General features: G+C 47.4%; 1 protein-coding gene across 3 annotated transcripts in view; it reads right to left on the reverse strand.

The window, feature by feature from the left end:
- ECPAS (Ecm29 proteasome adaptor and scaffold) overlaps positions 1-14398 on the reverse strand; it is a 110774-nt gene that overhangs the window by 30545 nt on the left and 65831 nt on the right. For all 3 annotated transcript variants that reach the window (XM_029053692.2, XM_039910666.1, XM_029053694.2), the window contains 8 exons: positions 12821-12924; positions 11422-11545; positions 8240-8320; positions 6250-6478; positions 5817-5908; positions 4620-4754; positions 1144-1309; positions 505-677 (listed from right to left, as the gene is read on the reverse strand). In XM_029053692.2, coding sequence (XP_028909525.1) covers positions 505-677; positions 1144-1309; positions 4620-4754; positions 5817-5908; positions 6250-6478; positions 8240-8320; positions 11422-11545; positions 12821-12924 — 1104 coding nt within the window. The remainder of the gene's footprint in view (positions 1-504; positions 678-1143; positions 1310-4619; positions 4755-5816; positions 5909-6249; positions 6479-8239; positions 8321-11421; positions 11546-12820; positions 12925-14398) is intronic.

Here is a 14398-nt window from a genome sequence, read left to right on the forward strand (position 1 = left end):
ACTGCAGTGTAAAAGGTGGACAGTGATAGATTAGGCAGTTTGTTCATCTGCCTTACCTGAGCTCTTCATCAGTCTTTTGGCCTTTACCCTACAACACAACTTTTTAGCCATAGCATCTTTAGCCACAGGTCTAAGATCCAGCTGTCTAAGCAGAGTGCTGGTTACCTCTTCTGTAACGTCTTTAAAAGTGGTCCCTCACTCCAATTTTCATTTTGCTTTTATCTTTTCAGAAGAGTGCAGGCCATCAGCCTGAGTAAGAATGCCCGGCAGGGCAGGAAGAGCTGCTGTCCCAGACAGCCCCGCCTCTGGCTTAGAGTCACACTCTCTAAAAACAATCCCAGGGCACTGGCCCAGAGGAGTGGTCATTTTAATTACAGAGATCACACAGCTTCATTATTTCTTATTTAACAGATCTCGACGCCGATCTTGATTGTGGATCTAACCCGATGAGTTCTTTCCCGGGAAGAGAGAAGGAAAAAAAACACAAACGAAACGAAACCTTGCCTTATTTGTTTCCTTGCTAGAGGGGATTCTGGTCAGTAAACTTTCCACAAGGTGCAGTTTGGTAAAACCGGAGCCTTCGTCGGGGATTGGAAGAGGGCCGTTCCGCCCAATTTCACCAAGGGCTGTACAGGCAGCAACTACCAGGAGAGGAGTAGAACTATCCAAAAATGAACCTGTAAAGGCACAAGTGGGTGGACTTACTGTTATTACCTGACTTCAGCTGAGATGTGCTTGAGAAATTGCTCTCATTTTCATGTCTTTTCTAAAACGAGCTGTATGTCTGAAAGAGCGCTTGGATGGGTGTCCCGTTATCGAAAATGACAGTGTGGGCAGGAGAAGTAGCTTTTTAAGATCCGTTCGGTTCTGCCCGGTGGCATCTTCCGTGTCGGTACTCAATTTGAAAAAACTGAGCGAACGGTCATACATGCACGAAAGATGGAATACTTGTAACCGGAAAAACGCGGAAGATGCTTTTGAGAGGAAAACATTTCCACCCAAGCAAAATTGCCGGCATCGAGCTAGCGATTCAGAGACCCTCTTCAACTGCTAATAACCACGGTCTCGAAGGAAACGAAAATACCACCGGGTCGCAGACTTCAAAAGAAGAAATCAGTTGAGATGGAACGAAATCCGCCTCACCTATTGTTTCTGTGGTACTCTGGATGAGCTGTTCTTGGTCGGGCAGAAAAGCAGCATTCGCCTCTTCTACATTTTGGGGCTCCACCATTCTGGTTTTCTTTTTTGCCAAATATCGTCCCACTGTGAATCCCAAAGCTAGCAGAGATCCATGCTGTATCTCCAGGCTCTAAAAAGCGACACGGGTGTGTTACATCTCCAAAATCCGTATCAAATCCGGGGTATTCGTCGAACACCGTACTACGCGCTTGGGAGAGTACAACGCAATAGAGTTGGTAGACACGGTCCCTGCCCTCGAGCGGTTCACGGTCCGGCCGGGGTAGACAGACATTAAAGTACAGGTGACAAGAGCAACCCACAGTACGGATAGGTAACGTAAGTGCTGTGGGGGTGGGGCAAAAGCCTAAGTGCTCGGGTGAGGCAGAAGGGAGGGAAAACAGGGCGGGGAGGGGAAGGTCGAGAGCTTAGTTAGGGAAGGCTTCCTGGAGGAGACGGGACTTTAAGGAAGGCTCCGTATATAGCAATAGCTAGGGGTAATGACAGGTCAGGTTAACCAAGGAAATGCAATGAAAAATGGAATTCTTAGTTCAAGGCAGAGCCCCCCGCGCCAGCGGATGAAAGCTGGAGCCAGCGGGCCTCAGGCTGAGCTCCCCCGGGGCCTCTGCTCATTTGGGGGGCATTTATGGACACATCCTATGGACCCCCGAAACCTAAGCATTAAGGATCTCCTCTTCCTAGAGAAGCAGCGTGACCCAGTGGAAAGAGCGCGGGCCTGGATCTCTGAGACCGTGGATTCTATTCCCAGCTCTTACCCTTGGTTGGTGTGTGACCCTGGGCAAATCACTTCGTATCTCTGTGCCTCATTCTCCTCTTCCGTAAAATGGGGATCCCTATACCTGTTCTCCCACCCCCTTAGGCTGCGGTAGAGGAGCGTGACTAGTAGCTGGGAGAGAGTGGTAGAAATGGACGATATGGGCTTTAAAGGAGGAGAGAAAGAGAGGGGTGGGGGAGGTGTTGTGGAGCGAGAGCGGCCCTGGGGAGTGAGAAAAAAGCCCACTCCTCCCCCTTCCCCGGTGAATCTTGAGGAGCGGGGGAAGATGAGATCCTCTTTAGAGACAGCGGAAGGGGAGATAGAAAGAAGCAGGTTTCGGTGAAGGTGAGGGTGAGGAACAGGTCCAGGATGAAGGGAAGTTTTCCCACCGTGGAGCCGGGGTTCCACAGGCCCCGCCTGGCTGAGGTCGGGTGGAAGGAGGGGCCGGCAGGACGGGTAGGAAGGGGTTGGGAGTGAGCTGACGGGGGCCGGCACGAGGAGATGGGTTGGATGGAGGGAGGCGCTGGGAAGGGAGGACGGGGATGGGCCGAGGAGTTTAAAGGTCACGGGTCAGGTTGTCAACAGCAACGATCGCTTCATCCGTTATTAAATGCTATTGAGCCTTTTGGGCAGCAATCAAAAAGGCGAACGAAATGCTGCCGGCCATCACTCGGAAGGGAACAGAAAAAAAAAAGACAGGCATTAGATGTTGCAAGATACCGTGGTAAGCCCCCACTTGAAGCAGTGAGGGCAGTTCTTGTTGCTGCATCTTAAGAAGACATCGGAAGGAGGACCCGGGCGTCAGAGGACCTGGGTTGTAATCGCGGCCCTGCCAACCTCTCTGCTCCGAGACCCGGGGAAAATCATTTAACTTCTCTGTGCCACGGTTTCCTCCTCTGCAAAATGGGGATTCAACACCTATTCTTCCTACTCAGTCTGGGAACCCCGTGTGGGACAGAGACTGTTTCTGACCCAAATATCCTGTATCCACTGTCAGGGCTTAATACAGTTCTGGGTGGTAAGCGCTTGATAACAATAAAAAGAATGGTCTTTGTTATGACCCGTTAATCACTCCTGTTTAGAGGATAATGGGAATCTCTCTCAAGACTGACAACACCAGAAAAATTTAAGCCCCGCCGCTCTCAAAAGCACTACAGATCTCAGATATGGCCTACTCTACCACATACAAAGGATTTACAAAATATCGTTTGCCTTCGCTGATCGGGCAAGGAGGAGGTTATGAAAAAAAGAGAGAGACCGAATCCTCCTCCTGGTAAAACTACATTCTCCCCTTTTTTTGGAGGCCCATTAATTCCTAGCGATACCTAGGGCCGATTTAAACGGCCGATTATCGGGCATTAAATGTTACTCTAGCAAACTGAAAAAGCTCACGGATTTCTAAACGGGGATTAGGGTTTGGGTGAAAGTTCTTCTTTGGGGAGGTGGGGGAGAGAACGAAAAAGTAGCCTCACCCAGTCCTTAAGACAAGACATTAAATTTCTGGCCTCCGGACTCAATTCTGGAAAGTTCAGCCAGAATTAAGACATAGCTCTGGACCTTGCGTCTGTGAGCATCAACTCTGATTCACTAGTGCTGAACTGTACTTTCCAAGCGCTTAGTACAGTGATCCGCACCCAGTAAGCGCTCAATAAATATGACTGGATAAATCATTTATGCATATTGATGTCCGTCTCCCCCTCCAGACCCTAAGCTCCTTGTTATGTTGTACTCTCCCAAGCACTTATTTACGGTGCTCTGCACAGAGTAAGGGCTCAAACACCTTTGGTGATGATGATGTCGCCTAACTATACATCATTTCAGTCTCTGGCCCCTCCACTAGATGGAAGATCGTAAATTCCTTGAGGGCGGGGTTCTCGCGTCTACTTGGCTATTGTACTATCCCAAAGTGTGCTCTCCAAACAGTTGGTCCCCAGATACGACTGGGGATTATCTGAGATTTTCACTGACCCGAGTGTTCCTAATGGCAATAATTGGGAGTGGAGGCATGTGAGAGGTCAGTCTACAGAACACTCTGCTGTTTAAAATATTCAGAACAAAATTATTTCACCCAGAGAGTCCCACAATTTCTACAGGACCTGGCACTGCTCACTCCATCCACGAGTTACATACCTAAGTGGAGCGCACACGAAGACGCCCTATTAACAAACCAACACACTGCGCTAAAGTAGATGGCAGCTCTCAAGTTTTCAAGTGTTTAAGAGGCAGGATTTTCCATTTTGTAAAAGCAACAGCTGCTACGAGTTGTTAGGCAGCGGAATTATGACTACTTACCGCTAACTAGAATTATCGCTAATTGTTCCCAGCAAGCACAATCAGTTCTGTTATCAAAGAACTGAAAATTAGCTCTAATTGAAAAGAATTCTGCTGTCACCATGATGGTGGGCCAAAACAGATCATCCGAGTGATTGAGTGCGGTTGGTGATTTCGTTCTTATTTCAAGGGCTAATCTGGCAGGGCGGAGCATAGTTTTTCTTCTATTCCCGAAAGAACAATGTATATGGGAATCGCATCTTCTTCCGCCACTCAAAACACAGCGTGGAAAATCTTACGATTCTTTTCGGAACAGGTTTTCACAGAGCTATAAGTGTTCGCAGATTACGCAACCCCACCCCACCGATGGGAAAGCCACTTAAGAAAAGCCACTTACATGATTGTCCTTTGTAGACTTTATAAGGTTCTGTATGGTGGACTTCAATTCGTTTCCGGACATCGTAGATACTATCACAGAATAAAACAAGGCTGCCAGTTCACGCATCTCTTCCTTGTTGGTGTTCATCAGGCCCTAGATGTGTAAAGAAGAGAAAGAAACAATCAGAGCTGCAAAGATTGCCCCCCCCAACTCTCAGCATGCCTGCCCTGAGAATCCATTTTTATTGTTTTGTATAGGGCAGAATAAGCCATTCGCATAATAAATACTATTCCGAGTACCACTGTTACAACACCTGAGATGTTATAATAAATGCAAGGGAAAAACAGGTACAAAAGGTTCCTGCTTGACAGGGGGCCCACAGTCTAAAAGGCTGAGGGAGAGAGGGTCAACACGGGAAAATACCCATACTTTAGCATTATGTCCCTTCCAAAGGGTAGATTTCTGGAGGAACATCCCTCAGAGCCTACTGAATTCTAGGCTCTTAGTAGAGTGCTCCGTAACACAAGGGCTCAATAAAAACTACTGAGCGATCCAGGCGTATTACTATTTTCAACGCTCTGAATAGGATAGTGACTTCTTCCAAGCAGGGGCAAAAGCCAGGTGGCCACATTTTGACCCGTTTTCTTTGCTTCTCTGGGCCTCATTCTTGATGGCGAAAGGCTTCCGGAGAAGACCACTGAACCGTCAGTGCCATCCACTCGGGAACTCCTCCTTGTCTGTTTCAAGGGCAGCACCACCTGCCTTCTTCACCTGCCCTCTGCAAAGCGTGTCTACTTTGGACGTGGCCAGAGGTTTTCCATAAAACTTCTTAGAATAGTGGCGGCCTACACATTCCTGGCTCTCCCAGGCCCTGGTACCCCAGTCTCCGTTATGCATGCTATTGGGGATGTGTAGGTGGAGGGATGGCAGGGTTTTGTAGGCCTCCGTTTTTCTAGATCGTAGGAAGTACGAGTTACGAAGATCAATTTTTTTTTCTTTTCATCTTGAGGGTGGTAGAGTTAAGGGGGCACCTTTGAAAGCCTGGGACATTTTCTCAGTATTCCAAACACTGGGGGGAGCAACTGTGCCCCCTCCCCGCTTCCAGATGCTGGCCATTTTCTGTGGCCCTGAGACGGCGACACTACTGTTAAGGACCGAATGGCCACGTTAGACAAAGAGGAATCAGAATCACAGATATCCATGAAATGGACATACCTTTATCCAATCTGTTTTATCGATGAATTTGATAGCTAGTTTTTCCGGATAGACCGAAACAGCCTCCAAAAGGCAGTACATGACAGGCAAACCTAAAGAGGGGTTCAGAATCACAGTAAACACCCAAAATAGGAAATACAATCAATTCTCGACACTGGCCGCAGGGCCCGTGTAAAATTTCTCAATACTTGAAGTGGAGAGAATGAAGGAAGTGGGCTATAAGCCCGTCAGTTGGACAAACAAGGAAGCAGGCTAGTTCGCGCTTAGTACAGTGCTCTGCACATAGTAAGCGCTCAATAAATGCTACTGAATGAATGAATGAATTTTTAGTTATACATCTGTCCCCTACACCAGTAGATGCACTTCAGGCTTCCCTGAAAAGTATGAGGGCAATCTCCTACATCCTGTCCTATTTCAAGTACAGATGTCTCACCTCCCACGCCGGCCAACAGCTGTTGCAGTAAGGCGATGTAAATCTGTACTGGGTTGGTTTCCCCGCCCTTAGCGGAAGAGGTGGAAGTCGACGTTATGAGGTTGACAGACATTAAGTTTCGAATGTAACGTCCGATAGCCGGGGCATTATCTTGCATATCTTGCAGGCTCTGGGATGTGGGAATTACTCCCGCGCTGTGAGCGAGACACATTCGCAAGTACAGGACTATCTGAAACCAGAGAAGGACGAATCGGGGTGAGAAAATGAGTACGACAGGCTTTCCAAGACGACACGATATCTACCTTTGCTCTCTCTACTTCGTCACCATCGGAAACGTTCACCAAGCGCGTACCCGTAGCTGTACTCTACTACTTCAAAGACGCCGCTGACGGTGAAGTTTACCTTACAGGTGCCGGCCGGGTGGAAAGCACACCACGTGCACAGACCTCAGACTCTGCCCTAAAAGAGCTTACAGTCTAATGGCCAAGATAAGCAGGAATAAATTGACGCACGGACAACACTTGAATTCTATCTCCTCTCCAAGTCTTTAAGGGGGAGTAAGCCAAGGGTGCTCAGGTGGCTGAGACGATGGCAGGCCTCCCAAGGCCTAAAGCGGTGAAAACCTGACCGGTCAGCTTTTCTTCCAGGCAAATTTAAATTACAAAGCAGTTAAAACAGAAGGCAAAACCCACAAAACTCACTTTCGAAGCAGGCAGATTTCCCTGAAAACATCTCTTATAAAATAAATGCAACCCTCTAGACTGCAAGCTCTTTGTGGGCGGGGAACGTGTCTTTCAACTCCGTTATACTGCGCTCTTCCAAGCGCTTAGTACGGTGCTCTGCGCACCGTAACTCAATGAATATGATCAGTGACTTCATTTCCTTAGTTCGGGTAAGTGAGGTATAAAAGAAATTTCACTTTTGTTTAAATGACTGTTTAGCGGACACGGTGGTTTGAGTGTCACCTATTAGATTGTTTCAATTAGATAACGGGTAAGTCCTCCACCTCCACTGGAAGCAAAACATGAGAAAATGGGCTTTAGATGCAGGAGAATACGGATAAGCAAAGACTGCTGAAATAGTGGAAAGAATTACAAAAGGGCACCGTGGAAAATCCTTCTCTGAAGCTCTTAAAAATAGAGAAAGGGTTCAGATTAATCTAATCTAATTATAGTCCCTCCTCATGGTTCAAACCATCTCCTTCACTCTAGGATGAGTTGAAAATTGAATTGCGTTAAATTATTGGGGTAAATAGATCGGGTCTTTATCCAATCTTCCTGAAAGTTCACAGCATATTTAGTTCCTCAAATAAATTCTGCAATATACAGATGCAATACTGAGAGACAGAGAGAGACAGAGAGAGAGAGAGAAATCCTGCTTTAAAAAAATCTCACACATTTCTACTTGAGGGATTTTGTAGCTGGGGGCACTATTAACTGATTTACGTTCAAAAACAAACAAATGCCTACCACGCAATGGCCTGTTCGGTTCGTGGAGGCCACTGGAGTTATTCCCTCTTCTCCCTCCAAACCTCCAGACCACCACTCTCCCCATCCTCAACATCCTCCTAAAAGTCACACCGCCTCCAAGAGACCTCTCCCAACTAAGCCCTCACTCCCCCTACTCCCTTTCCCTTCTGTATTGCCTACGGACTTGGATCTGTACCCTTTCGGCACTGGATATTCATCCTACCCTCAAACCCACGGCGCTTATTTCATTTCTGGAATTTATTTTGCTGTCTGATCTCCTTCTAGAGCGTAACCTCCTTGTGGACGGGAAACGTATCTATCATCTCTGTTGTACGGTATTCTCCCAAACACTTAGGACCGTGCTCTGCACGCAGAAAACACCCAATAAATATCATCCCCCCCCACACACACACCCCTACACCAACTAGGCACTTGAGAACACAAACCTCTTTCAGAAACCTCATTATTTTACAAGACACATCACGTGAAATTATACCACCGTTCTGTGATTAAAGAAGTACCTCTCCAAACGTAGCTGGATTGAATGGAAGAACTGCAGTTCCGGTCATATATTTAGCAGGAGTTTTCATCCGATGAGAAGCCTACATGAATGGTCACATGCAAACAACAAAACAAAAAGACATTTAGGAGAGACAATACTGATGGCTGAAAATAGCATAATTAACCGACTCGGAGACTGTGGAATTCGACCACAGTATAAGACGGTCAGCAAAAACCTGTTCCTGAATTGCTTCTTCACGGCATAATTCCATCAACTACATGGGGTAACATATTTTACATTATGACTACTATAGAGAGCTATTTAAAATACACTTAACTCTCTTACCAATTGGAAAATGACACTACTGACGAAACTCTATGCACCTACCGTCCTATGACCCGCGACTTCTCGAGTGCGCCTCTTGGTAACTCGATCTTCTGGAAGTCTTTGCTGGAGGGAAACAATCCCTATCCCGGCTGCCGCATGCCAGACTGGTCTGTGTGGACCCACAGTCCACGGCTTTACAAGTGACCCTCCTACCCCTCCGCTGAATGCTCTGCATTTAACACTCTTCTGCCTTCGTGCTACCGATCTCGAATGCTAGTATTCCCTATGGCAGTAAGGCTCGGGTTTTGCGGCCCTTGCCAAGTTTCTCTTGGTTCAAACACCGCCCCCCCACTCCGTCCACATCCACGTCTCCCTCCCCGCCACCTCATCCTTGGAAGTATTTGAAATGATTAAAAGCCCATTTCCACAGCTGCAAGTTCTTTGTTTGGCATTTATAATGACAGAGCTTTAACATGCTAGCACCAAGTGTCTTTCTGCTGAATAAGACGTGAAAGATAATACTTGGAAAATTAAACATTTATATATATATATGCATAATAATATCGAATTCAAACTATTTTATCATTACATACCTACTTTGCTATTTAACTCTACAACTCTATTGGATTTAGCACTTTAAATAATATGTTTATATTGTTTTGGTCCTTTCTTTTTTTTAAAACCATCTTGGGAGCGCATTGATGCATTTTATATTGTTTTGTACAGAACGTTGAAGGTGGAGCTGGGAAAGAGCCACGTCTATGATATTATCGCAGCTTGAGCTTCTCACTGGGATGTTGGGAGGGTGAAATGAAATGACTGGCATGAAAGTGTTTTAAAAAAAACAAACTGCATTCTATAAATTCAAGGTATTATTGTCCTAAAAAGAATATGTGGCTGGCCCTCGGTCTGATTCGCTCTACTTAATTGTAGCTGGCCTCGTGAATACATAATGTACTGCCTGGGCAGCAGAATACAGAGAGAGCATTACGGTTTGGATTCAGGGATTCCCACGAACGGATTTAAGCTCTCTTCATTGGGTGGGCAACAGGTCGCACCAACCCACCAATCCGGACTCTGGGTCCGGGGGAGCCTACCTGGTACCCAGACCAGTCCCAGCTGCTGCCCAACACCACAGATGTGACGTCTTACTTCCTAACTCAGAACGGTAGGAAGGACACGACAGGCTCAAGTGAAGGACCGCTGCCCGGAGCAGGGAGGAGTCTGAGAACGACCCCCGCCAGATACCGTTTAAGGGATGCATTTGAACATTATTTTAAACTGCGGAATTTGCAATTTGTTGTTTTTATCCTTCGTTCTTATTGTTCGACGACTCTACCCCCGCTTAGATTGCGAGCTCCCCGTGGGAAGGGACGGTGTCGGAGTTCAATATCTCCTATCTGACCTGATCGGTAGTGTTTATTGAGCGTTTACTTTGTGCGCAGCACTGTACTAAGCACTTGGGGCGGGAAGGGGGGGTAAAAGAGAACAATAAACAGACACATTCCTTGCCCACAAGGAGCTTACAGTCTAGAGGGGGAGAAAGACATTAATATAAAAGAATTACGGATACGGACATAAGTTCTGGGGGGCTTGGGGGGCCGGGAAAGGGAGATGAACAATGGGAGCAGGTCAGGGCGACGCAGAAAGGAGAGGAAAAAAAGGAAAGAGGGCTTGGAGGAGACGTGCCTTCGATAAGGCTTTGAAGTGGGGGAGAGTTACTGTCAGTTGGATACGAAGAGGGGGCCGCACTCCAGGCCAAAGGCAGGACGTTGATGAGAGGTCAGCGGCACGACAGATGAGACTGAGGTAGAGTGAGCAGGCTGGCCTTAGAGGAGCAAAGTGTGCGGGCTGGGTTGCAGTAGAAGAGTAGCGAGGTAAGGTGGGACGGGGGTAAGGCGATTGACTGCTTTCAGGCCGACGGTAGGGAGTTTCTGTTCGACGCGGAGGTGGACGGGCAACTGCTGGAGCTTCTCGAGGAGCTGGGGGAACACGGGCTGATCGCAGAGAAACGATCCGGCAGCCGAGTGAAGCGCGGACCGGAGGCGGGAAAGCCAGGAGGCAGGGAGGTCAGCCAGGGGGCTGATAAAGTTCATCAGGGCGGGACAGGAGACGAGTGCTTGGGTTAGTGTGGGAGCAGTTTGGATGGAGATGAAAGCGTAGAAATAGCTACTATGTGCCAAGTACTCAATTAAGCGCTGGGCCAAATACAAGATCATCAGGTTGGACGTAATCCCTGTCCCCCATGGCGCTCCCAGTCTTAACTAGGAGGGAGTAAGATTTGATCCATTTTACAGATGGGGAAACTGAGGCAGAGAGAAGTGAAGCGATTCGTCCAAGATCGCACGGCAGAGGGGAGGTGGGGCGTGGATTAGAACCCAGGTCCTCTGGCTCCCAGGGCCTTGCTCTTTCCACTAGGGCACACTCCTTCCCCGTAGTAAGTCCCGGAACTAATTCTCCCCATTCCACCGTCATATACTACGGCACCCAGCCATTTTTCCATCTTGCTTGACTTTTGTCACTGAATTTAAAACCGCTGTCATAAAGGAATACAAAAAAGGCCGTAATAATAATAGTGATGGCATTTGTTAAGCGCTTACTACGTGCCAAGCACTGTTCTAAGCGCTGGGGAGGACACAAGGTGATCGGGTTGTCCCACGTGGGGCTCACAGGCTTAATCCCCATTTTACAGATGAGGGAACTGAGGCACAGAGGAGTTAAGTGACTTGCCCAAAGTCACCCAGCTGACAAGCGGCTGAGCCGGGATTTGAACCCATGACCCCTGACTCCCAAGCCCGGGCTCTTTCCACTGAGCCACGCTGCACAAGACTTCTACATTGGCTTACAGGAGCCACCTGCCAGTAGAAACTTTACCTTCTCTTGGATATATTGCACCATTTCTGGGAAGGAGGGCATCTGCTTAGAGGCACTCTCCTTTTCGTTTTTTCCGGGAAGCGTTCTCAGTACACGCTGTGCTTCTCCGTGAACTTCTTCGCGTCTTTCGAGAGAAGAGATGCACGGTGATCATTTTTAGTTATTTTATGTACTGCGAGAATACCTTAATTAGCCTAACGTTCTAAGGAAAAGGGCTTTCTGTATGTGAATTAAAAACAAACAAACTGGCGTTTAATGGAACGTTATACACCGTATAACCAAGTTCCTTTTCCTTCCTGAGATTTGACCGGCTCCCCCGTATACACGGCTGTTAACCTAAATTGCAACTATATATGAAATAAATTCCTAAACTACTACCGCAAATACCTATGAAATAAAAGCTTGGTTTTTCCAAGAAAGGATACACCCTGGAGCGCTCGAGCTACGTTTCAAAGGATATGGCTAGTTTCCCTTCTCAAGACTAAGTCAATACAATCAAATATTTTCCACCAACGCGTGCAAGGTCTCTTCCTGAGAATAATGCCAGGTGTAGAAAGAGAAAAGAAAGCGAACTTCTTTATTTCTTTCTCTCTTCAGAGTCTGTTACTTCAAAAAAATGGGGCATCTCCAGTCCTCACTGGGCTAGCAAAAGTTCCAGGATTATCATCACAGACCAGCTTAGCCTCTCACAACCTGGAAATATCTGCACTGCTTCCTTTTCTTTCTAATCCCCCACACACCTTCATTTTATTTTATTACTACTAATTAGCAATTATTACTACGGCACTTGTTAAGCGCTTACTAGGGGCCGGGCACCGTACTCGAGTGCCGGGGTGGACACAAGCAAATCGGGTTGGACGCAGTCCCCGTCCCAAGGTGGGGCTCACAGTCTCAATCCCCATTTGGCAGATGAGGAAACTGAGGCCCAGAGAAGTGAGGTGACTTGCCAAGGTCACACGGCAGACAAGTGGCAGAGCCAGGATTAGAATTCAGGCTCTACCCGCTACGCCACGTTGTTATTTTCTTTACTGTGCCCAGGAAAGTGTGGAAAGAGCGCAATTTATCGGGACACAAAACGGTGGAGAACATTTGTACCACGAGAACTTTTTTAGGCAAATATTACAGTTTGAAAACACCCAAATTGTCAGCTTATTGGTCAACCTGACGGAAATATTATTTCTACCACCACCTCACTCATTTACAGTTGCATTGGATAGTAACTGAGCCCTTAAAGTCACCTACTCTTCCCAAGTAGTTCTCAATTGATTTCCCCAAAACTCACCTGACCGAAAAATAGGCCTCATCGAAGTAGGTCAAGGCTCGCAGGGAAGCATTTTAACCATATGACCGCAAATAAAAGGCAACTCAAATTTGGGCTCGTGGCTACTGAAACACTTACGGGTCTCCTGCAGCTAGTAAGAGCAAGTATCTGGAAGGTATGTGATCAGGGGGAAACACCGTGCTGGCAAACTTCACAGCCACCTGGCGAACTTGGACTTCGGGCTGTTAGAAAGACAAAGGAGAAAATTACCAACGGCTCTGCCTCGGCGGTCATCTTAAATTCCAAGTTTTCATTATCTGAAGAAGTCAATTTCCATCAGATCTTCTCTGAAGACATAAAGGAGGGGGGCGGGAGACAGACCCAATCAACAACTCAGGTTACAGAAGACCTTTTGTCAAGAATACAGTCGACCCTCTATGGACAACGGCTACTTTGGTGTCCCCCTGCCTTAAAAATAAAAAATACAAATAAAAAGGTACAGGCCGATGAACCAAGGTAGCGAATTGGGAAGCCACATTCTACGGTCCCCCGGGCTATATGCTGCTGTGACAATCCTCTCTCTCTCATTCCAGGTGAGACAGGCAGGAGAGTAAACGATAATACTATCTTGTCTCCTTGACTAGAACAGCACAAGCTAGCGCCCTAATCTTAGCACACACAGCATCAGCCTCGCAGAAAGAAAATAAAAAGTTCTAAGGGAGCCCTCCTACCCCATCTTCTCCCCCTCCACCCCCAGCCATCTCGCAAACTCTCCACTGCCCAGCGCCCCGAGAGTCAAAAGTATCCTAACCACTCCAGGACTCAGAAATCGGTTCCCTGGAGCACATCACTGTAGTCACATCGAGAAGTTTCCCCTTTTCGGGGCTCTATTTAAATAGGCTTAGTGATTGCTAACCGGACGGGGGTGAACTGGTCGGTGTCGGCTTCCCCTGCTAGGCTGGGGAAACAAGGCGGGGATCGTGTCCATTAATTTCTATTGCACTATCCCAAGCACTTAGTACTCTGCGCTGCCTAGGACATAAGACAAGTTGAATCTTTCCAAAGAGTGGCACTGGGGCCTATTAACCGATAGGCTCTCGTTCGCCTCTCCGCTATAAGAGTGTTACAAAAGCTCTAGGCTGTGGTCTGTGCTTGGAGACGCCAAACTAGCACACTTCCCCCCTTCCAAGCCCTACTGAAAGCTCACTTCCTCCAGGAGGCCCTCCCAGACTAAGCCCTCCTTTTCTTCGGCTCCTCCTCCCCTCCCCATCACCCCGACTCCCTCCCCACCCCAAAGCACTTGTGTATATATGTACATATTTACGATTCTATTGTATTAATGTGCACAGAAATATAATTCTATTTATTTACATTAATGCTATTACCGCCTGTTTGCTTGTTTTGAGGTCTGTCTCCCCCCTTCTAGACTGGGAGCTCGTTGTTGGGTAGGGACTGCCTCTGTCTGTTGCCGAATTGTACTTTCCAAGCGGTCAGTCCAGTGCTCTGCACAGTAAGCGCTCAATAAATACGACTGAATGAATGAAATAGCTAGTGGTGAAGCTCACCTCCGGGCACGTGACTGTGGCTGGAAAAAAAAAAGGCCAAAGGCCACCATCCCAACCAAACTCTGGGTTCAAGTGGGTGTGAAAACACACACACATACACATATGCCCTAACAACGAAGTTATAAAAGAGGTTCGAGGAAGCAATAAGCTT

Source organism: Ornithorhynchus anatinus, chromosome X3, assembly GCF_004115215.2.
Source record: "Ornithorhynchus anatinus isolate Pmale09 chromosome X3, mOrnAna1.pri.v4, whole genome shotgun sequence".
Classification (NCBI taxonomy): domain Eukaryota; kingdom Metazoa; phylum Chordata; class Mammalia; order Monotremata; family Ornithorhynchidae; genus Ornithorhynchus; species Ornithorhynchus anatinus.